At 29.7% G+C, this 24,614-nt stretch overlaps 3 protein-coding genes across 3 annotated transcripts; 1 reads left to right on the top strand and 2 right to left on the bottom strand.

The window, feature by feature from the left end:
• Positions 1-15,911: 15,911 nt before the first annotated feature.
• On the bottom strand, positions 15,912-18,007 carry EAF01_000588 (uncharacterized protein). The gene is made up of 2 exons (XM_038908838.1): positions 16,843-18,007; positions 15,912-16,770 (listed from the first exon to the last, which is right to left on the bottom strand). Exons 1-2 carry the CDS (start codon positions 17,235-17,237, stop codon positions 16,035-16,037), a joined length of 1,131 nt encoding a protein of 376 aa, XP_038775744.1. The 5' UTR covers positions 17,238-18,007; the 3' UTR covers positions 15,912-16,034.
• Positions 18,008-20,042: 2,035 nt separating this feature from the next.
• Positions 20,043-22,855, top strand: EAF01_000587 (uncharacterized protein; the record flags this gene model as incomplete). Its single annotated transcript, XM_038908837.1, has 3 exons — positions 20,043-20,132; positions 20,212-22,588; positions 22,635-22,855. 3 exons carry the CDS (start codon positions 20,043-20,045, stop codon positions 22,853-22,855), a joined length of 2,688 nt encoding a protein of 895 aa, XP_038775743.1.
• A 285-nt stretch (positions 22,856-23,140) lies between these two features.
• Positions 23,141-24,125, bottom strand: EAF01_000586 (uncharacterized protein). Its single transcript, XM_038908836.1, has 2 exons — positions 23,784-24,125; positions 23,141-23,675 (listed from the first exon to the last, which is right to left on the bottom strand). Exons 1-2 carry the CDS (start codon positions 23,919-23,921, stop codon positions 23,283-23,285), a joined length of 531 nt encoding a protein of 176 aa, XP_038775742.1. The 5' UTR covers positions 23,922-24,125; the 3' UTR covers positions 23,141-23,282.
• Between the last annotated feature and the right edge of the window lie 489 nt (positions 24,126-24,614).

Below are 24,614 nucleotides of genomic sequence, written 5' to 3'. Positions count from 1 at the left end.
TAATACTTTTCTTTAATTTTCCTATAAAGGAATAAAGTCTAATCCTTATTGTTCTTTAATGTATAATAATAATAAACTTTTTATAGCTCTTCTTAATCTAACTATTCTAAATATTCATTACTAATTCTTTTTAAAAAGGATGAATTTGTAATAATTTCGAATTATAAAATTCAATATTAATTAATATACCGGATCTTATAAGTTTTACTTTCTTTAATATTTATTATATTAAAATCATAATTAATAGTTCCTTTATTAGTATTTTCAGATCTCTAAATATAACGGTTTTATTAATTGATTTGTTGAATCATTTATACTTCTTTTTTCTATGGGTTTTTATTTACCCATAAAAGGCCCTCAACCTTTTCTTCTTTGAGTTCTTCTTCGAATTCATTCTTAGGTTTATTTTAATTCTTTTTTTATAAGTTAATAATAATATAACTAGCTTTATTTTATTAACAATATATAATTATAATATAAAGGTAGTATTAAATTAACCTTTGTTAAATTTATTCTTAAAATTACCCTTTTTATTTTTTGTTTTTTTGTTTCAATAATTTATTATTTAATATCCTACTTTTCCATATTTAAAGTATAGATTATTTTTTCGTTTTCGTTTCTTTTCTGAATTATTATTTCCATTTTTATAATACATAACATTGAATTCTATAGAATCTTTATACCTTTATAAATTATAATATAGTTTATCCTTATTCTTATAATAACACTTTTACTTCTAATTTCCCTAAGATTTATATAATCTTTAACTTTATCAATATCTATAAAGATGATTACTTGATTCAATAAAATCCTAAATTAGATTATTCAGATTTATACTTTCAATAAATCTTTTTAACTTCAATTTAACTTTTGATTTGAGTTCTTTATAATAATAATTTATAATAACAATTTCATCCTATTTAATTGTTCTTACATATCTTCAAAATTTTATAGTATACTTTAATACTAATCCTATTTGCTTAAGGTTGAAGATCTTATTTTTTATTATCTTTAGTTTATTAGAATTTTTGAAGATTTTATAAGTCTTTATTTTAAATCCTTTAAAATTGTTAAAGATTATTTGAGTAGATTGTATGTGATTCTAATTATTATACTTGAAATAGTTTTATAAATATAATTGAATTCATTTGTTTATTTCTTTTTTAAGGTAGGATATAGTTTATATACTCTTGGATTTTATGGTTATAAACTTGTTCTTATTGAATTAGAAGTAGATTTTTAATTGTAAAAGAAAAGTATTGAATTCCTATTGATTACTTTGATATTTGTTTAATAAAACAATCTTAAGGGTTTTATTGATAATGATTTCTTATAGAGTATTAATTATTTTAATATTATTAATGTTTATTATTGGTATAGGCTGATCTATAGTAATATTTTTGATTATTATATTTAATAATAATTTATTAAATTAATATTTGAAATAAAAAAGGTGCTTAAAGTATTATGAGAATTGTTTTTAAGGTTATGTGGAAATATCTAGAAATTTCTTGAAATAGTTTAGATTAAACTTTAAATAGGAATTCAATAATATTATAATTAATTGTAATTCTTGTAATTATAATAATAAAATTAATAATTATTCTTAAATACGAAACTTTATATTATAATTAAATCTATTCTCTATATAAACCTTCATCCTGAAGTTATGTTAATAAGTTTATTCAATAAGTCAAATTGTCTTTCTTTTATATAATACTTATCTTATAACTTCTAATATTTTGGTTATCTTTTTATCCTAAAACTATTTTCTTAAGCTATTATTAATTCTAATTAGATCTATTTTCATTCTTTAATTCTATTTCTTTTAGGATATACTATCCTAGGGCTTATATTCTATAATTTGGGTTTTTCTATAACTAATATTATATATATGCCTGAGGCTTTCCTTGGGTGCCTAGTATTCCTTGGTATATTGTAGCTGAATCACTGAGGTCTATAATACTATTATAGCCTAAATGCCTACAATCCGGCCGCTGTTACTAATCCGTTGTAACAATAACCTCAATTTTTACTATCTAATTCTATAGAAAAGCAATTATCTATAATTGTAGGAAAAACTAAATAAAGGTAACAATTATATATAGCCTGTATTTAAAAGGTATTATCTATATAAATGAATATATATAATTCAAATTCCCCTTTAAATTATTATTTAAAATTAATGAATAAGATTTGTAAGTTCTATAATACTTTTTATTTTACAATCGAAGCAATTAAAATAAAAATAGAAATATTAACTCAAATGTTATATAGTTTTAAATACTATATAAATAAAAATATTGATTTGATTTTACTCAAATTATTCGATTTATTAATAAAGTTATAAACTTTTTAAAATCTATATATCAAAAAGTTTAGGAAATATTCTCGAAGATATAATAACATATTAGCTTTTATTTTATTTAAATATAATAAAGATTAATAATTATAACACTTTAATAATAATTGATTAATTTTTATTATAACGTAACTTATAGTGAACCGGGTCATATGAGGAACCGGGTTACAAAATTCAATTCTCTCTATATGATCTTGTTCTACAAATTACATATTCATTCAATTCCAACTTTAAATCATTTGAATTACTTTTTGACTTTTCTTCTTCAATCTCCTCTTTTAATTCTTCAATTGAATATTTACGTAATTGTCCTTGTGACTTTTTCTCCTTAGGTTTTTCCTTTGTTTTATATACTATTTTTAGTATTTCCTTATTATTAAAAACAAATTGATCTTATAATTTGATTCTTTTGTTTTTAATTCTTTTCTTTCAAGTTTCAATTATCTTTTAAATATTAACGAACTATTTTCAAAATAGAGTTATCTTAATATTTTAAGATTCTATAAGTTTAATCATTCTTTTAGCATATCAATAAATTGGTGATATAAGAGAATCATTATTTGCTAGAGCTTTATTAAAGGTCTAATTTGCTTGCTTTAGTTCTGTCTTATTTGAAGGAGAGCTCCTAAGTATAAATAAGTTTAGATCTTAATTAAAGGTTTTCATTTATAGAATGGAAGGTTGCTGAAAGGAGTTAAATGATAATGAATCAAGTACTTTTCATAGAGCAAAAGGTACTAAACTAGTGTTACGGAGGTACCCGCACCGCAACATGGATTATAAGATAAACCTAAGGCCTTGGTGTTGGAACCTACGAAAACAGCACTGTAGGGACAGTTGGATTAAAGGGTAACGAAAGATAGCGGTAACCGAATCAATAAGCAATGATTAAAAGATAGGTACCTATCTTTTGTTGGCACCTATCCTACAGTAGGCACAGGAGGGATAGCGGTTACAGGTTATCTAGTAAGCACAGGTTAGATAAGCAGTAGTATCATATAGGTCACGGGGCAAGTGTCACGTGATGGATAGACAGGATAGGCAAGCTATCCAGGCTATCCGTGGATAGACAGGATAGACAGTCTACCCAAGCTATCCAGAAGAGAACGAAGGTCTATATAAGGGAATGGGATTTCATTACAATATAGAGCTTCGTGCTCAAGATCAATCATTAGTTTCATACTATAGTTACGAGAATTGCAACCAGTTACAACCTTATTGAATTCCTACTTGAAGTCTAGTCTAAACCACCTCGAGAGATCTCTAGACACTTCCACGTGACCCTAGAGGCAGCTCCCGTAACAACTAGCTCCTCTCCAGCCAGCTTTAATATTAGAAGAATTCAATACTTTTTTTCTAATATTTTGAAAAAGTTCTATTTATTCAGCTCTTTGAATTCACTTTATACTAGTTCAAGAATATCAATTAATCTTTAAAGCATAATATTATTTCATTAGCCTATACACCACAATATCAAATGATTAAAGTAAATAGGAGTAATAAGAAAGTAATATAAATAAATCGATATCCTTCTCTATATAAAAAGCAATAAAGCTACCTGTAATATAACTTAAATAACTATCCATAATCAAAAATCGAGATTAATCATCTAACATTTTCTTGAATTCTAATTCGAAAACCCTTTTTAGTTATTCTAATCTATAACTGTTTGAGATTCATTCATTCGTATTAATAAAGAACTACCAGCTTTAAGGTATATCCTTTAGAATTCATACAGAATTCGTATTCTGAGCCTTGAAAATGATTATAGATATGTTACGGGAGCTGCCTCTAGGGTCACGTGGAAGTGTCTAGAGATCTCTCGAGATGGTTTAAACTAAACTTCAAGTAGGAATTCAATAAGGTTGTAACTGGTTGCAATTCTCGTAACTATAGTAATGAAACTAATGATTGTTCTTGAGCACGAAGCTCTACATTGTAATGAAATCCCATTCCCTTATATAGATCTTCGTACTCTGATGTTGGTTGGAGTTTCTTGGAGTCCTGGCTCCCAAGGACCTCCTTGGAGCCCTGGCTCCTGGGGACTCCACCACGTGACACTTGTCACATGGCATTCTGTTACCCATCGTAACAAGATAATAAAGCCTTTCTAGCTATATTAATATATTCAAATGTAGTTATCCATTCTTACTTACTAGCTATAACTTTCCAATTCGATTTCTAAGTAGAATCAACTATAATGCATATATTTTGAATACTTCCAATTCCAAATCCGATTTTATTTATATTATATATATCATCTAATTTATACTTTCGTTTAATAAAACATATACGAAATATATCAAACCAAACCTGAATATTCTTCGGTATTATTTCTTTAATCTAATTAAACTCTAATTAACATGAGTAATATATTTTAAGTTTTGAATATCGTTTTTGAAATTTATAGATCTATTTGTAGCCTATAGATGGAATTTCTATTGAGGTAGGAATTTAAAATGATGTAATCTAAATGTGTCAAAAACAAATTTCGTTGACCATTTTCTTTATCAATATAAATATAATAGGGAATTTAATAATAATAAATTGTGAAATCTATTATACAAGAGTATTTTCTTTTACATTTGAAAGAATTTGAGTCATTTTATAGGATTAAGTACGTGATTTCCTTCCAGCTATTCTAACTATGAGAATTGACTTAGGAACTTCAAAATACTCTACAGCCTTTCTAATTGATTTAAATTCCTTTAATTGAAGTACAACAATAGTATTCTATATCTTCTCTTCAATTTGAGAAAGTATAAGAGATAATTTGATATGTATAGCAAAATTTGTTGGGGTTTGAAGTCAATGATGGGCTAAATGTGACCTGGTTCCTTATATGACCTGGTTCATCATAAGTTACGTTATATGGTTAATGTTATTATTATTAAAAACTTATTGTTAAATAATCTAATAAGAAGCTGACTTTTAATCAATTATTTCTTTACAATTCAGAATATATAATCAATATTTATATAAATATAAAGATAAATAGGAATTTTAATTGAATTATTATAATATAAATTAATATGTTAATATATAAATATAATCTATATATTATAGTTTATAAGTATATTAAGAAGACACGAAAAACCAAGGAAAGATTTTCTTAAAAAATTCCATTAATCTTTATTATATTTGAATTAGAATATTATCTTTTATCCTTTTTCGAAATTATTGAATTAATATTTACTTGAGTTAGGGAGATATTATTGTTAATATTAAAGAGAGGGGTTTATATTACGGGAGCTGCCTCTAGGGTCACGTGGAAGTGTCTAGAGATCTCTCGAAATAATTTAAACTAAACTTTAAATAGGAATTCAATAAGGTTATAACTAATTGTAATTCTCGTAATTATAATAATGAAACTAATAATTGTTCTTGAACACAAAGCTCTATATTATAATGAGACCTGTTTTCTTTATATAGACCTTTTTGCTCTATAGAACCCATAGTTCTGTCCTACTTGAATCCCTTAAATTCTAAGCTTCAAAAGCTCCTGGCTCCTTGGATCCTAAACTCCAAAGGCTCCAACGTCCTATCACATGACACTTATCACGTGATCCAATGTTACCCGTCGTAACAGTTTAGTATATTTATATCGAAATTATTAATATTAATATTATTAATAATAGGCTTATTATATCAAACATGATTAATGAAAGAGATTAAATTATAAACCCCTATAATGATTTAGGCTTTTTAGTATTTAGAGATTTTATAAAGAGGTTTTAATTACAAAAAAGAAGGTTTTTGAGTATAGAAAAATGAAGGGTGAAAACTTTTCAAAAGACCTTACTTTTTTCAAGAAATATTTTATAAGAAATATATTAATATAATGTTTAATATTTTATTAATATATTTATAATTATTTCATGTGAATGGAGAGAAAAGTTAAATCTTTTGAAAAATATTTATAATATATTGATTTAGATGTATAGTATTTTATATTAGTATATAATATTATAAAATATTAATTTCAATATTAATTTATATAATAGACGATATACTATCGATTATAATTGAAAAAATAGTAATTCTTTAATGTAGAATGTATATTATTAAAGTAATAGTATTCTGATATTATTATATTTATTATTTCAATCTTATTTAATTATTTAGTTTTATAATATAATCTTATTCTTTATATTAATAAGGTGGTTTAATAGATTCTAATATATTGTATTCTATATTGATAGGGTAATTTGATGGGAGGAAAGGGAATAAGAAATATTAGGTTTTAAAAAGAAATTATGTATTATTAATGTATTATAAGAAAAAATGAATATAAGATTTATAAGTAATAAATTAGGGGTTATAATAGGATTCCTGAAGGATTTGAAGTATTAAAGGGCGAAGACGATCTTTTGAAAGGGATACGATATTATAATTAATTATAACTTTTATAATATTTTAGGAGGAGTTGAATAGAAAAAGAGAGATTATTATAATAGAGTAGGAAGTGTAGGGGTTTTATAGGTATATTAAGGGATTTAATAGAAGAAAGGTTTTTAAATAGAATAGATCTATAATATAGATGATTTGAAGGATTTGAAAAAATTGTTTGAGAGGTTGTTTGTAAATTTTAATAAAAAAGTTCGGGGGGGATAGATTTTTATTTCTTTTTCCTATCTACTTTATTCAATTAGAATCATATATAGGCGTATTGTATGGTCTTAGTATAGCTAAATAGACCAAATCGATTATGAATTTACTACTACTAAGTATATTAAAGAAATAATTGTTTAATAATATTAATAGAATAATAATAAATTTAGAATAATTTTTAATTTTAAGTTATAATTGATTATTAAGAAACAAAATGATGAATATTAAGGAAGATATAATTTACCTATTATATTAGAAATTATACTTATTATTCTGAATAAGATTAATAATAGGAGATTGAAAAATCTTTAAGATATTGTTTTAAAGGTTTATTAATTTAATAAAGAAAAGAAAGAGATCCTTTTAAATTGTTTATATATTATATATATACTATATTCTTTTTATGTCCCTCTTTATTATAAGTCGGGTACCCTACTTTCGGGCCACCCCCCTTTTGAGCCACTTTTTACACCAAAAATGGAATTTTTAATTTTCTTATTTATAAATAGAATTTCTTGAAAATTTGAATATATATAATTCAGATCGTTTTGAATCTAATCTGAAATTTTTAGATTTTTAAAAATTTTCTGTATTAAGATCTAGAGCTTTAAAATATTGATTTTTTAATTTATATAGGAATTATATATAAATTTAAATTTTTTATAAAATCTTTAATAACTTTTCATAAAAATTATTAAAAATAAACTAAAAAGTTTTATTATAAGTTTATAACATATTTATTTTGAAGGATTTAGAAAAAAAAGAAGATTTCCTATAAATAGATATTTAAAAGAATACCCTCAAAATTACAGGGATTATTTATACTACTCTAAGCTCACTGTATATTATATCTCTATATCTGTTAATTTTTTTGAATTTTTTTTTGAATTTCTATATAAATTTAAATTCAAAACTTTCAAAAGATATATAGTTTTCTTTTAATAATTATTATTAAAAAGTTATTAAAGATTTTATAAAAGTTTTAAATTTATATATAATTCCTATATAAATTAAAAAATCGATATTTTGAAGCTCTAGATCTCAATACAGAAAAATCCTAAAAATCTAAAAATTTCAGAATAAGCCTAAAATGGCTTAAATTATATATATTCAAATTTTTATTAAATTGGATTATATATTGATAGAGATATTAATAGGCTAAAAAAGCGATTTTTGGTGTAAAAGGGTGGCCCAAAACAGGGGTGGCCCGAAAGTAGAGTGGTCGACTTATTACTCTATTTCCTTTAGATAAGTCAGAATGGAAATTTAGTTTGAAGCTAAAATTAATAGTTAATTTAGATCAAACTTGAATAAATATAAATTAATAATAATGATATTATTAGATAACCTTTATTTAATATAATATAAATAGAAATAATAACGAGTATATAGTTATAAATAATTAACTTTTTAATTTATTTTTCTATTTAGAATTATTTTTCCAGTAATTTATAATCAATTCTTATACTTTTATTAAAAGAACTAAATTAATATTCCTTTTGAAAAATCAGAATAAATTAAAGTTTGATATTTATTATAGATTAATAGATATACTTAAAGATAAAGATATAAATATTGTTTTTATTGGGAAATAATTTATTTTATTATTATTTTATTTTGATATGGAATGTTTTATATAATAAGTATATTAAGATGTAATGATAATAGTATAAAAGGCTAATAAGTTTTTCTTTTTCTTATATTTATATATAATACTAATTGATTCGAGATTAAAGAACAATTTTTATTAAAATAAATTGTTATGAATCGATTTGATATTATTGAGATAAATAATTTATAGATAGTTTTATATAATCTATATTTACTTATAAAGTATAAAGCTTATATTAATATGAAAGTATATATTATAATAAATATTATCAAATACATTTACAAATATATTTTTAAAGGTATAAATAAAACTATTTTAAATATAAATAATCTAAAAGTGAATGATAAAATTCATCAAAATCTTTCTAATTATTATATTAATATTATCGAAATGTGTAAAAAAACTAATAGAATACTGTTACGGGAGCTGCCTCGCGGGTACCTCCGTAACAAATACAATACTTATTAATATTATCCTTTAATTATTAAATTGATTGTATATATAAAAGGCCAATAAATAATCTACCTTAAGAATCTTATTCCGAATTAATTAAAACAGAAAATGAATATTAATCAAACAACATTATTAAAATAATTTAAATATAATAAAGATTATTTATATTATAAATAATATTAAAAAATAAATATATAATAATCTTTCTAGAATTTTATATTTGGATCTCCTTAAATATATTATATAAGATGTTTTTAATAAAATTAAAAAAATATAGAAAATATAAAAGAATATTTTATTAACTAATCAATCCTAAAATTATTAAAAGAATGTATAATATAAATATACTCTTTAATAAAAGATATTATCTTTAATATCTGTTTACAATCATTTTCAATATAATATACTATAAAGATCTATAAACATATAAGGATATTAAATATTCTACCTTTTAAAAAAGTTATATCATACATAGAATTATTAAAAATAATTGAAAATAAAAGAATACTTTTAATAAGATTAAAGATTTTTAATTGATTAATTAATTAATTAATTATAAGAGATATTTATTATAACTTTTAGAAATGAATTTATTATTAATTTATTAAATATTTGAATCAAATTTAAAATAAAATTTACTAATACTTTTTTAATCCAAAATATAATTCAGTATCAAATATGTTTCCCTTTAAATTTAATATATCCTATTAAGAATTAGACTTTATATCTAATATAAATAAATATTGCTAAAAATAACTTTAATATAATCTTATATAACAATAATCTTTCATTATCTTTATATAATTAAATAAATTATATAATTCTAAATAATATATATATTTCCAAAAAAAAAACTTCAAAAGTTTAATAAACTCTTTTCTATATTTAATCTAAATTAAAATTATTATTCTAAAAAAATTAATTTAAATATATTTTTATTTTTTAAATTTAAAAAAATATAAAAAAATATAAAAAAATATATTTAGATATTATTTTATATTATTATTGTTCACAATAAAGGAGCAGGCCAGTGGAATGCATGTATTATTGACTATGTAGATTAATTGTACTAAGGTAAAATCTAACTACGAAGTGGAAGTGATATATGCACAGTAGCTTAGAGCACGTGCCACAACTTCCAACAATTATTACTATAATTAAAGGAAAATAATTTTTTATATTATATTTATAAATATTATAACTTTATTATTATTTAAAAATAATATTTTTCATAATTAATTTGAAATTTTCATCAATCTGAAAGCTTATTTTATTAATAATATTAAAATTTAAAATAAAAAAGTAAAATCCTTACAAAAATACTTTTTAATTATTTAGAATAAAATTAATAAACTTTATTTTTAATTGATTTATGAGCTATTTTAGGATCTTATATATTTTTTATAATAAAACTCTGATATATTATTGATAAATAGAAGTCTTTTATATTAAATAACGATTTTGCTTAAACTTTATTAATTATTCTTAAAGGTTTTAAATATAATATTATAAAAGTATTTATTTAAAATAATTAGATATAGTTTTTAATTCAAAGAGTAAATCTTATTAGGAATATAAGATTAATAAATATAAATTAAGATTAATAATTAAAAAGAATAATTTAATTTAAAGATTGGATATTAAAAATAATATACAATTTAATAAATATTAAAAGCAAATGTTTCCTAAATTTATATAAAAACTATATACTTTTAAAATTCTTATTAACAAAATCTATTCTAAAAATATATTTATATCTGAATTACATTTGTATAATAATTTTTTATATATAGATTACTATATTATAATCATCAAAAACATCATAATAATTAAGATTAATAGATTCATTATAAATCAAATACTAAAAGAATATATAACATTATTTTCATATAATATTCAAGATAATGCTTAAGAAATTGATATTATTAATAGGTGATAATAATCTATAAAAAAAACTTATAAATTTTAGATCTATTATTACTTTCTTTTGTAAAATTAAAGCTTAAGATTAATATACTTGTAATATATTTATACAACATTTGATTAAGTTATAGATTATATAATAACTTTAGAATAATAATAATTAATATTAAGAAATATATATTAAAGATTATATTATTGGGAGAAAAGTTTTATAATGTTATAAGGTATATTCTATATATTATATTTAAGATATAAGAAGGAAAATTACTTCTCATTTTCAAATACAAATAGTTTCTTATTAAATTATATTTTATAATAATTATAAACAAATTATAAGATCAGGGATTTATATATATCAAAGTTGATTTAAAAAGTTCATATTTTAATTACAATTAGTTTTATAAAATAATAATTAAAAGTAAAAACTTATAATATTTATATATATTATTATTATTAAATAATAATAATCAATTTAGTAAGATAGTTAATACTATATGATTAAAGGTATTATAAGGTATTAATAATTAATATTATATTTTCAAATTGCTTTTAATAAAATATTATCATATAAAATCGGCTTATTTCGATTATAGTTAATTAAATCTTTAGTGATATATAGATATTTCTTAAATCAACTTTTATATAATTAAAATTAAAAAAGTAAATTCAATTATATTATATATCAATATCAATTTACCCTTTCTTTTTCTACTTTTTTTCTTTTTATTTATTATTTATATTTATTATCATTTTCATTTTATTATCAATTTTATATATTATCAAAACCTTACTTAATTTCAAAATAGTAAACAAAACTTTATATACTACAAACCTTACTTCAAAATAAAAATCCTTATTTATCACTATTCCTATTATTATATCAATATCAATTCGAATATTAAAGTTTATTATTATTACTATTATCAATCCTATAAATAATACTATTATTACTATTACTTCTACTAATATCACCTCTCTTTTTCCTACTTTAGCTTTTTTTATTATAAAATAAGAAATTATTATTTTTATTATAACTTATATCAAATATATTATATATAATCTTATTATTAACAATAATAATAATCATAATAATAATAATACTATTATTTTTATTCCTACTTCTACTTCTACTCCTACCTTAGCTTTAATTCTAGCTTCAACTTCGACTTTAATTCTTACTTATATTCCTATTTATCTTATTAACTTCAATAATAAGATTGTTTTGATTTCCTCTTTTTACATTTATCAAGATTATATTAAATAATCTAAGGCTATATATAAAGATATATTATTAAATATATTTATTTTAATATTATTATTATTATTTAAATTAAAATTAATAATATCAAGTATATTAGTAACTATTTAGGAATAATTATTATTTATTAAATAATAAAGAATCTCAATTTCAATCTTAATTCTTTTTTAATAAAGTTTACTTATATTAATCAACTTTATAATCTTTTAATACTTTTTAAAATTATTTGAAAAGATAATCTTTAATTATTTAATATCCATACATTTATGAATAAATTAAATCAAGTCTTTATCTTTATATACAAGCAATTTTATACATTTAATATTCGAATCAACATTCTCCATTAATTCTTTTTTTTTCTTTTTCTTGATAAGATTCATATCATTTGACAAGAATATACTATTAACAATATTAATCTCCAGATTAATAAATTCATATTAATTAGTAAATATTTCGAAGGATTCTTTTTAATGCTTTATAAGTATATGAAGATCTGATTGAATATAAGTAGAATCAAAATGAAAGAGTTCGGAATGAAATGAAATAAGATTAGTTTAGTTTTCTTTTTAGAAATTATAGGTATATTTATAGTCTTGATATTTTAATTTTGATAATAATAATAATATAATTAATTATTCAATCATTATTCAACCATTTAAATATCTAATAAAGCTACACAGTATAAACATAGATATAAATCCTAAAAGATATGAAAAACAATTATAAAGAATGTCAACAAGCCCGTTGTTATTTTTAACCCTAAAGGACCAAGAAAAAGCTTGTAAACTATGTTATATATTCAAACAATCTCATTTATTCAGATTCTCTCATACATTTAAACTCTTTAATATACTAACCTCAATTAATATAACGTAGTTTATCAGTGCGTGCATTATATTAGTACGTGCATCATTTCAAAATACACTAAAATTAGGCCTTTTTTAATATTCTTATTTTAATAACTAATCATTATTTTAGGAAAAGAAAAGAATATTAAATAATTATACGAAAATAGATTCTTAGAAATCTAGTTTTTATATAAATATTCCTATTAAATCTTAGAAAAAGTGAAAATTGTTACGATTTTCGTTACAAAATAGTTATTTCTATAATAACTACTTTATAAATTAAATTTTTCTTAAAATTAATTAGATTTTTATAATTCATATATAATTAAATATTTTATATTAAATTTTCAGAAATTTTAATTTATAAATAAAGAAAGTGCATGATTACATATAAACGAATTTTGTATGTAAAATGAATGATGTACATACTGATATAGTGCACGCACTAATAAACTACGTTATTCAAACAACTCTATCCTTCCAACCTCCCTTAAATATACAACAAGCCTTACATAGTAAATCATCTCATCCCCTCAAACTAATTCATACATTCAAACCCCCTAATATACTCACTTTACTTAATATAGTTTATCAGTAAGTAGATTATATTAGTGAACAGATTACTTGAAAATACATCAAAATTAGACCTTTTTTAATATTTTTATTTTAATAACTAATTACTATTTTGAAAAAAGAAAAGAATTTTCAATAACAATAAAAAATTAGCTTTTTATAAATTTAGTTTTTTTTATAAATATTTCTATTATATTCTAAAAAAAGTAGAAATTGTCATGATTTTCGTTATAAAAAAGTTATTTTTATTATAATTATTATAATAATTTAAATTTTTAATAAATAATTAGATTTTTATGATATTTCTATAATTAAATTTCAATATTTTCAAATTTCTTTAAATTATATTATTATATAAAGAAAATGCATGGTTATGTACAAACGAATTTTATATATAAAATGAGGTGATCTATTTATTGATATGACTTGTTCATTAATAAACTATGTTAATACATTTCAATCATTAAAAACATCTATATTATATTGTATTCTCACAACCTTCAATGCAATTAAAATATTACTAGTAGCAATCTATTCAGAAATACAACTTCATTACAGAGGAAGACACTAACACCCTCCTCCTTCCCAGTACAGAAGTTCTCTAAATTATATGATACGCTCACGCAAAATCATTATCACAAATGGTATCGTAGTAACGCAATATAGTAGACATATTTTTTCAGAGCCTGTGTTATCCAAATGGAAAAGTCGAATCATTCTTTTTCTTCTCTTTTTCTTCTCCCCTGCACCTTTTTTCGCTAGGGGAAGAGAGGAAATCCTCCCTCCTAGAGTATCATGCATCAAATTGTCTATTGCCTGGTATTAACGCAATATATAAGCGATATAGCATACAATCTAACCTAGTATCTAGCCTAATGTCAATGTCATACGGATCCTTCCACAGAAAAAGGGGCATGATGATTTTCTTGCAAGCTTGAAAACATGATCATGTGAATGCGGAAAGAGCAATGGTAGATATAGAGATGAGATGAGTTGATGACTCAAAAATATACCTTTCAACTTCACTCGCAACACCAGTACCGAATCAGAACCAATCTCAACCCCCCAACCCCGCAACACAACCAAAGACTCCTCACCTCACCTCAGTGTCAATTCCTCGACCCCTTCATCCTACACTCTATATACTATATACTCTCCTTCTCCTCCTTCTCCTCCTTCTCCTCCTTCTCCTCCTTCTCCTCCTCCCTATTCCTTTTGGCAGATCAGAATTTCAAAATGAATACTCTCTGCTTTACAGTTGCTACTCAACATTATTCGGTATGATTTATATACTATCTATTATCTATTAACATCACATTATAATCCAACCAACTCCCATCCCTTCTTCCACTCTCTCTTTCATTCTTTCATTCCTTCAATCTTCATATACAGACAAAAATCCCCACTTCCCTCTCCTAACCTAGAGGCTTTCATATCAACAAATTCGAAGAAATCACAGAGAAGAAAGGGGAATTAGAGTCTTGGAGAGAAGGCGGAACTCAAGATACCAAGGGAGATGGGAGTCGGAGGGGGAGGTGGAGGAATAAGATGATGTGAGGTGAGATTAGTAGGGTCGACGAATGAGATAGATAATGGAGGAAGCGAGGATGAGCACGAGAATAGAGGTGATGGATATATTACTGATTTGTTCGTCGCCTAGAAGTTTTCTGATCGGTCTTAGGATAAGGCCTTTGTCGTGTGAGACAGAAGGTATCTGATACAGTATGTAAGTAAACACAGGCAAGATGTTTAGGTTATAGCAAGTTCTCTATTCTTTTAGTCTGCTCTAGATACATATCAAAATTGAAGTATACATTATAATATTGAGATTCATCCCATGTCAAGTTCACCCTCATATTCACTCATGACATATGTACGAACATACACTCATCTCTTTCATCAAGGATTAGAAACAAAGTCAAATATTAGTACATCCATTTGACCAATCTATATTCATATCTAAGGGTGCGTTCGGTTCGTTTTCTTATTTATTTAGAGAAATTTATAATGTTGTTAAAATAACAAGAGTATTGAGGCTAATATATTTGAGATAATATTAAATAATGTTGAATAATGTTGAAAAATAATAGAAGTAAATAATAATAAAGATTTATTGAAGAATTATTCATAAAGTTTTAAAAAGCTACTTTATAGTTAATATATAGTAATCTTGAAAGCATTTGTCATTTTAATTTATTTAGATTATTACAAATCCAATAATTCCTAATAATTTATTTCATAACTTCAAGCATTCAATAAACCTCTTATTTAAGCTTAATAAGCATTATTTGATAAATAAATAAGGTCTAATAATTGAAATAAGCCGAAATAAATCGATCCGAACGCACCCTAAGTATTTTACTCTCTCCACATTACATCCTTCAGTCCATTCATCTATTTATCCACCTCATCATCCCACTGCCCCCTAATCTTTTCCCCCATCAATATTTCCCTCACATTCATCCTCGCACTCCAAACCACATTTTCCGTAACCCCCTTTTCCCTCACCTCCCCATTCGCACTTCCCACCTTCTGAATATCCGAATCTCCACCTATCCAACCTCTTGCTTTATGATGTTGAAAAAGCCCCGGTGTGACACTTATACATCTCATTCCCAATTTCTTTGAATCCCGTCCCCATCTACAAAGTCCCGCTAAGGCATTATCAAATGGCCCTGATAATTTATCCACGCTTAAATCCCATAATACCTTTCTTGCGCCTTGTTGACTGAGCGCATATGCAAAAGTACAGATAGGGCCTCCACTTACGTGAACCCATCGTGTATAGGGGCTTTGTGTGGCATTTTGGAATCCTTTGAAATGTATTGGAGGCGGGACAGTAGTATCAGAAGTTATGATATATTTGCGAGAGAGATGTGAAATTTCGGGAGAGGAGGGAGAAAGCGATTTATATTCGTCGAGAGTTTCAGGGAATACTTCGCCGCAATGACCAAGCCAGAGTAAATCCCAGTCATCACCATAGGGAGAAACGAGATGTGAGAGTATAGTGGAGGAATATTGAATAAATTTCGAACCGGCTGCGAAGGTAAGGAGTTGAGATTTTAGACGGGTATCCCAGTCCATGTCATCTTCAAATATCAGTGCGCTTGTCAGATTCTGTTCGACGATTCTAAGTGAGCAGAATGCGCGTTAGCTTTTATAATATATAGAAAGAAGTGAGCGTCAATGAACAAAGACATACCTCCGAACAGCATTCATATGCCCCCTCCAACTTCCCAAATTCGACTCCCATAAGTTCGCTCTATCAGCACCATATGGTACAGCTTTATCAGAAACTGCTTCCCCCTTCACTCCATCTACCCATTCGATGTTAAACCCTGTCAAGCTACTAATCAAAGTGAGAGCATCTCTCTTATCACTTCGTTCCGGCAAGCCCACTGCAAAAATCTTTTGAAAACCAAGTGTGCTGTTTGAAATATCGGAGGATCCATGAGCTGGTCCAACTGGTCTATATTTTTGGAGAAGGTCAGATGAATAGTGTGTTAAGTAGGCAGGCGTGGATGTATTGAGGAAGACCATGAAGAGGAGAATGCTGATACAGAGCACAGTGAAGGGAAAAGCGCGGATGTGTATCATTGTGATGGTTGAAAAAGATTGATTTGGCGAAAAAGAATCGAATGGACGTAAGTCTTGAAATGTCAAAGGAGAGAAGGCGGCGCGGCAGTAAGTCGTAATTACTGTCGAAGAATTATTTCATGTTCAAATTCAGAACTTGGACAATCAAGTGAAGTATGCACTGGACTTTTGCATTGAAATGGAATGGAAATAAAACCGAGGGTGGTGCAATCTCAAGTACCAAATAAACTTCAAACGAAGAGATGCACCTTCCCGTCGTGGAAATTCATGGTCAAACGTAGGTTGCCGAAACCTTTGAACCACGCATCTTCGGGGTCAAGAAAGTCCAGAAAATAAGAGATAGATAAGAGATATCTCGGTTTATAGACGTCAATCTTGTCTACTAAACTTCTCGTCGAGTCCGTTGTGGTTCCTGAAGATTCTGACCTTCACCAGGTGCTCAAACTCTCAAGATCGTCGACTTCCAAATTTAATTTGACATCTCAGGATCTCGTCCCAAGTATGTATGCGGGAAGATACATGATGTGCTTTGGTTGAGGTGACACACAATATTCACATCCATACCCCATCAGTCATAAAGCAGTGTGATGTTACATCCGGCATTTATTTCGTATCGAGTGTTTAGCTTAGACTAATAGATTATATTCATTTGACCATCCTCGACTTGACTTGCCTTGCCTTACTCACTCGCGTGAAGTTTCAAATTCCTATATTGTCTTTGGAGTTCTGTATCAAGTTGACATATTCAAGAACGCAAGAAAATTGCTATCTTGCACAGGGGACAGTCTGCATTGATGCAGTGTGAGTTTACCACTTACTTTGGACGTTGTCCGAAACCTTCCTATACATATCAACATACATCCCTTTCATGGAACCGGACCTGCCAATATCTAGGGTGAAGTTGGCATATTTGCACTGCCAATGAAAATATTGACCATTGGCCTTGTTCTGCACCGAATCTACGAGAATCATGGTAGATTGAAACGGACTCAACAGAGCGAATACGCGAAGGGCGTGGTGAAGTCTTTTTGTTACTATCAATACATTAGAGGGAGCCACATCAAAGTTCTAGTCTTTTCTGCCTCCACAAGAATCTTTTCATCCGCCCATTAGCGTACATCATTGACGGCTCCAATACACCGCTGGCTGGTTAGAGGCAATGCCTTGTCATAACAACGTGTACCTAGTAGTGGCAGACATTCTATCCATCTTGATGTATACTTCACAGTACTCACAGTATACATGGCTTGTACCCCAGGCCACCCCCCCTTCTGAGATTTCGCCACTAACAAATGGGTAAACGAGTCGCTGACCTCTTGACGGCCCAACGTCGAGCTTGAGTATGTATCGACTAAATTGATGGAAATGCCATAGAAGCTTGGGGCAGGAGATTCAGAAAGACATGTACGAAGAAGGCTGGGACTATGGTCAAAGAAAATGGTATCATAGGGATCACATAGCTTGTAACAATCTCCAGATTCTATACCTGGTAAGCGTTTTTGGGGATAGTGCTCGCCAAGAATCTTGCGTATAATAAATCTTTCTAGATAGTCGTGATATTCAGTTGCGAACCAATTACCTTCTAAGATTTATCACAGTTTTAATGCCTCGTGCGAGCAGACTTCTGTGCATCCGATACCCATAGTTGTTTCGAAGTTGAAGAAGCTTACACTGGATTTGACGCCGAGAGGATGTTTGCTCTGTCATAATGGAAGCAATGTCTGCCAGGTAGATTATATTGGCCGCTTTGGACTTCAAGTGGATACACTGCGAGCCGATTACCTTCTATGTGATGTTCTAGAATCATCTCAGTAATGCCTTATTTTCTGTCAGGTCAAAGTACGAAGTAAGACTGCGGTTGGTTATCACGAATTGAACCCGGACATTCCTTCATAACGATGATGATACGAGAACGGCATTTTACGAGCGTAACGTATTTTACACCTATTTGAGTAAGGTCGACGCGCTGTTGATGCTCGTAATCCTTCCACGTTCTATACCGGTACCGAGGACCCCTGTGAACTAAATATAGGCTTGCTTTGATGGCCCCGGTACAGTACTTTGTGCGAAGAATGAACATTGTCGTGGAGATGGTGGAGAATGAATCTGGGAAAGAATGAGGGTAGGGTTTGAATTTGTTGAAGGGATTCATTGATAGGTTGAATAAGGCTATTGGCGTCTATGAATGAAGTCCGTCCTCGAGTAGAAGAAACCCGAAGAAACAGAGTCTGATAACTTCTCTTGGAGCGCCGTCCATGCCCCTCTATCGTTGGATACCGTAAGATCGGCAACGAGAGCCCACTCAATGCAACTCTAAATTGATCCTCGTAACCTTACTTACATGAACACCAGTGAATCAATCTTGATGCACAGTACCAACCAACAATCACGACCAGATGCGAATAACTTCTCGACTTTTGATATACACAGTCTTTCGAGTCCATTCGAGAGTCAAACTGGTCGGGTAAGAAGGAATAGATGAACTGGGTTTTCGATTGGAATAAAGTCAAGTTAATCATTCTCGCAACAACAATAATAAATAAAAGCATCTGGAATACCCGGCCCCAAGCATCCGCATCTTACCTACGTCACAGCCTCGAGCCTTATTACCCTTATCCGCAAAGGGAAAACACATGATTTAATCTTCTACATCGGACATATCAGTTATCGATTGCGAACGACCAGAACACCCACGAGACGTCATAATATCAACAACCGTACCATTATTCTTCATAACATACTGTCTAGTACGATTGTTATCAACGCCAATTTTAATGAACGATTGCAAGATCGAGAAAATCTGTCATGATGCGAAGCAAGCAATCTTCATCGCTGCAAAAGACATACGATGAGTGCTATTTGATTTGTTCGACGGCTGTGTATTTCGAAGGACAGGTTAGTAAAGACGTGCATATTCATCCGGGGAATGAAGACGTTGGAAAGAGAAAGTACTAATGGCTTTATTTCTACACAGGGTAACGAGGCAGAAGCTCTAAGATCATGGCGGTCGGCGCTCGATCAAATCTATTATCATAATGCGTATCGAGTTCCCGCAGGCTATACCCCCAAATCAGAAACGGAAAAGGCTTTGAAGGATAGTCTGAGGTCGATGGAAATGCAATGCAAAGAACGTGTCGATCTATTAGAAGCGCTAAAAGTCTCGCGGGAAGAGAAGAACAATGGAGAAAAGACACCACCAGGAGAAACTAGCAGCGGCAGTGGCAGTGGAAGGCTCAAATCATTTTTGAAGTCTTCGCGCGCTTCCTCGGATTCTCAACGTCCTGCTACAACAAGTATGAGTAATACAATCGGGGAGGGTACAATTCCCGCGGTCAATTATGATGGCCTGCCAAAACCCACCCCGCCCCCATTACCTCAAAGACCTTCGATGGCTCCAAAGAATAGCTCAGAGATGGCGGTTGTTGGCGGTGGAAGAAGTGTGTCAAGTTCTTCGATTGCATTACCAACAGCATCGTCTAGGTCGTCCGCTCCAACATCTCATCCATCATTCCCTGCACCACAACATAAAATGTCGAAAGAATCAAGAAGTCCTAGTCCCGAAAAAGGAGGAAGAACAATGCTTCAAACATTAAGATCTGGCGATTCCAAGAAAAGTAAGACTTCTCGATCAAGCAGAAAGAAAGATGAGAATCCTATAACGAATAAAGCTGCTACCCTGGCATGGAATACAATGAGCAGAAAGGGGAAAGATAAGGACAAATTGGGCCGTTTGCAAGATCCAGAGACTGATAGTAGCACAACGAATTTACCGGGCGAGAAGCCCGGCTTTTCAGATTCACTCAAAGGGAAGCCAGTGCCTCCGACTCCAGTCCGATTTGATAGCACAACCAGAACGCTAGTACCAGACGTACGACCGCCGCGGAAATCGCCACCAGATTTATTGACAGGCTTGAACGATTTGGTCGGAGCTACAGGTCAATCAAATGGATATCCTTTTCCTCCAACGGATCCAGGTCAACCAGGTGCTGTTGCTGGACATTCTCTCACCACCGCCACCGTGAATGACATGATTGGAATGGATTCTCCACTTATACCGCAAGCCGTTGAGCCTAACTTCGGCCCATCGTCACAACCACGACCAGCCGAATCTTCCGCTACAACGTTCTCGCAGCTTAAGAAGGGCCCTCCACCACCTCCACCTCACTCAAGAACACCAGGGAAATTTGAACCATTAAAATACCCGACCTACCTCCAAGAGTATCCTGATACAATTGCCAAGAAAGGCAATCCAGACAACATACCGGTACCTCAACGTAGGAGACCCGCTCCCAGAGTAGATTCAAATGCCGAACTTTCAACGTCAGCAAATCGCTTACAAAGAAAACCTATATCTGCGAACATTTCCTCACCAAGGCGTGTAGATGATAGCAAAAAGTCACGAGGGAAGGAACTGAGGCGAGTACACGGAGATGACACTTCATCTCAGAGTGCGAATGATGATACCAGTAGCGAAGAATTGCGAACTCGGCCTAAAAGAAAGCAAAAGCAGGTGGTATCGCCAATACTTGTCGATCCTACAACTCCCACATCTGAAGAGTCCAATGACTCTACCACGGATAGGGTCAAGAGTGCATGGGAGGAGAAAGTCAAACATCTCATGAAGAATTTGCCGAAAGGAGTGGATGAAGGGGCTGCTAAACAAATTTTTAATGAGATTGTAGTTCAAGGTGATGAGGTACACTGGGAGGATGTTGCTGGTTTGGATGTTGCTAAGAATGCGCTTAAAGAAGCTGTTGTTTATCCTTTTCTACGACCAGATCTGTTTATGGGCCTTCGCGAACCAGCTCGTGGTATGCTCCTATTTGGCCCCCCAGGTACTGGTAAAACTATGTTAGCAAGAGCGGTCGCCACCGAGTCGAAGTCTACTTTTTTCTCCATCTCAGCTAGCAGTTTGACAAGCAAGTTCTTGGGTGAGTCTGAAAAACTGGTCCGCGCATTGTTTTCTCTTGCCAAAGCACTGGCCCCAAGTATCATTTTCGTCGATGAGATTGATTCTCTTCTTTCTGCACGATCTGGAGGTGAGCACGAAGCCACAAGACGTATTAAGACCGAGTTTCTTATTCAGTGGAGTGATTTACAAAGAGCTGCAGCTGGTAGAGAACAAACAGACAAGGAAAAGGAAAGGGGGGATGCTAGTCGAGTGTTGGTACTTGCTGCAACAAACTTGCCTTGGGCAATTGACGAAGCTGCAAGAAGAAGATTCGTGAGACGACAGTACATTCCCTTACCTGAGGATGAGACGAGAGGCAAGCAATTACATACCTTATTGGGACATCAAAAGCATGGGCTGAAAGAAAGTGATATTGATGAGTTGGTCAAATTGACCGATGGTAAGTTTTGTTGAGCTCGTTATTGAAGATTTCTAACAATATATAGGATTTTCGGGATCTGATATTACAGCATTAGCTAAAGATGCGGCCATGGGACCTCTACGGTCTCTCGGGGAAAAGCTTTTGGAAATGACTATGGATGATATTCGACCAATGCAAATTGAAGACTTTAAAGCTAGTTTGGTCAATATTAGACCAAGTGTAAGCAAGCAAGGACTACAAGAATTTGAGGATTGGGCAAGGGAGTTTGGTGAACGTGGAGGTTAAGGTCAAGGTCAAGTTCAAGGCAATAATTGAATGCCGTGTGTATATGTATATGACTTAGTGTATCAATATTTTCGCTTTTGGATGGATCTGGGGCTCGGTATACAATAGGGTCCATGGGTTTAAGGAATTTGGGAGGTGCATGGAAAGGTTCTTGATAGCTGGAGGGCATAGGCGGGATCGGGAGTTCAGCGTCATGAGCATGGAGTCCTGGGTGATAAAAGCTGGGTTGATTGCCATTATCAACCATACCTTAACGTACTCGATAGAAATATAACTTGATGAGTTCATTCCCCATGTCATTCTTTATACATGATATTTATGATACAATCCCATCTTCATACACTTCCTATACACAAATATATGATACACCTTGAACGCCAAATTTTGCACATGCACCTATATCCCCATCCATTTCCCTTTTCACTACCTACACAAGCCTTACTTCCTCCCCATTCCCATTCGCCGTTTCCTCTGCCTGAATGACCTCCTCCTCCTTTCCCTTCTTCCCCTCAGCAAAGCCCTCGACGAACCACTCGCTCCCCTCGATCCCCCTCGGATCCCGCTCAAACCCCCACCGACTCCAACTCCCCTTCCGAATATGCTTCGCCATTAACTTGCGCTCGCGCTCCGCAATGCGTTCTTCGGCCGTGGGGATGGGCGGTCGCTCGGAAATGGGTCGGCCAAAGGGAGCGATGATGGATGAGACGACGTGGTGCACGGTTTTGGAGGTGCGGTGGCCGGGCGTGATGGTTATGATGTCTCCGGTTGTGAGGGAGGAGCGGGGGTCGTGAACTAAGAGGTGGGTTTTGGAGTTGAATTTCTGGGGGGGAGGGGAGGGGAGTTAGCTTGATGGGTTGGTTTGGGAGGGAGGGAGGAGAAAGAAGAGGAAGGGGAAAAAAGGGGATGGGGGGAGAGGAGAGAGAAATACCTTTTGCAAATGCTGATTCCATACTTGTGTTCCGATTCTTACTTTTACGGTTTTTTCCATGAGGCCGCTGGACACGACGACGGCGGTTATTTGTCGCGAGGCGTGGGAAGCGGCTTTGAGGGCTTTTTGGAGGGGCATCTTGGTTTTGGTTTTGGGGGGTTTTGCTTGCGGGGGAGAGGGGGAGAGGGGAAGTTGGGAGGTATATAAGATGTTGATTGAGGGGGGGGATATCTTCTAGATCCTTTGATAGCTTGATTGTAATTATTATTTTGGGAGGGAAGATAGTTTTTCCGGCTCCGAGGGGAGTGGGGAGTGATTGGAGGTGTTTTTGTTTCTACGGTGCATGTACTCAGGCTCTACGTGGGAGAAAAAAGAGGCTGTAAGTCGAGTGTCCTATTTTCTGATTATCTTTGTTTTGAGCTACCTTTTGTTACTAAAATTGACAAAAAAACTTTTTTTATTTTCAAATAGAATTCATTGGAAATTTCAATATGTATAATTCAAATCATTTTAAGTTTTTTCTGAAAATTTCAGATTTTTAGGATTTTTGTGAGTGGAGATCTGAAGTTTCAAAATGTTAATTTTCTAATTTGTATAAGAATTATATACAAATTTTACTTTTTTTTTAAAAAAAATCTTTAATAACTTTTTAACTAAAATTACTAAAAATAAATTATAAAGTTTTATCATAAATTTTATTTATTTATAATATAAAAAATTTAAAAGAATTAAAAAAAATATCAATTGATAAGTATTTATAAAAGAACTTTCGAAATTATAGAAGTTATTTTTCCCTACTTAAATTATATCTTTATAACTATTAGTTTTTTT

Source organism: Botrytis porri, assembly GCF_014898465.1.
Source record: "Botrytis porri strain MUCL 3234 chromosome Unknown BPOR_001, whole genome shotgun sequence".
In the NCBI taxonomy this organism is placed as follows: domain Eukaryota; kingdom Fungi; phylum Ascomycota; class Leotiomycetes; order Helotiales; family Sclerotiniaceae; genus Botrytis; species Botrytis porri.
The sequence above is the reverse complement of the archived record's forward strand: the minus strand, read 5'-3'. Positions and strand labels throughout refer to the sequence as shown.

Bases quoted from the DNA above. Each gene is read 5' to 3' on its own strand.
- EAF01_000588 (XM_038908838.1), bottom strand. From the start codon at position 17,237: ATGATACACATCCGCGCTTTTCCCTTCACTGTGCTCTGTATCAGCATT. The intron at 16,771-16,842 runs GTATGTCTTTGT...CTGCTCACTTAG, and splicing joins CATATGAATGCTGTTCGGAG to AATCGTCGAACAGAATCTGA.
- EAF01_000586 (XM_038908836.1), bottom strand. From the start codon at position 23,921: ATGCCCCTCCAAAAAGCCCTCAAAGCCGCTTCCCACGCCTCGCGACAA. The intron at 23,676-23,783 runs GTATTTCTCTCT...CCTCCCCCCCAG, and splicing joins GGAATCAGCATTTGCAAAAG to AAATTCAACTCCAAAACCCA.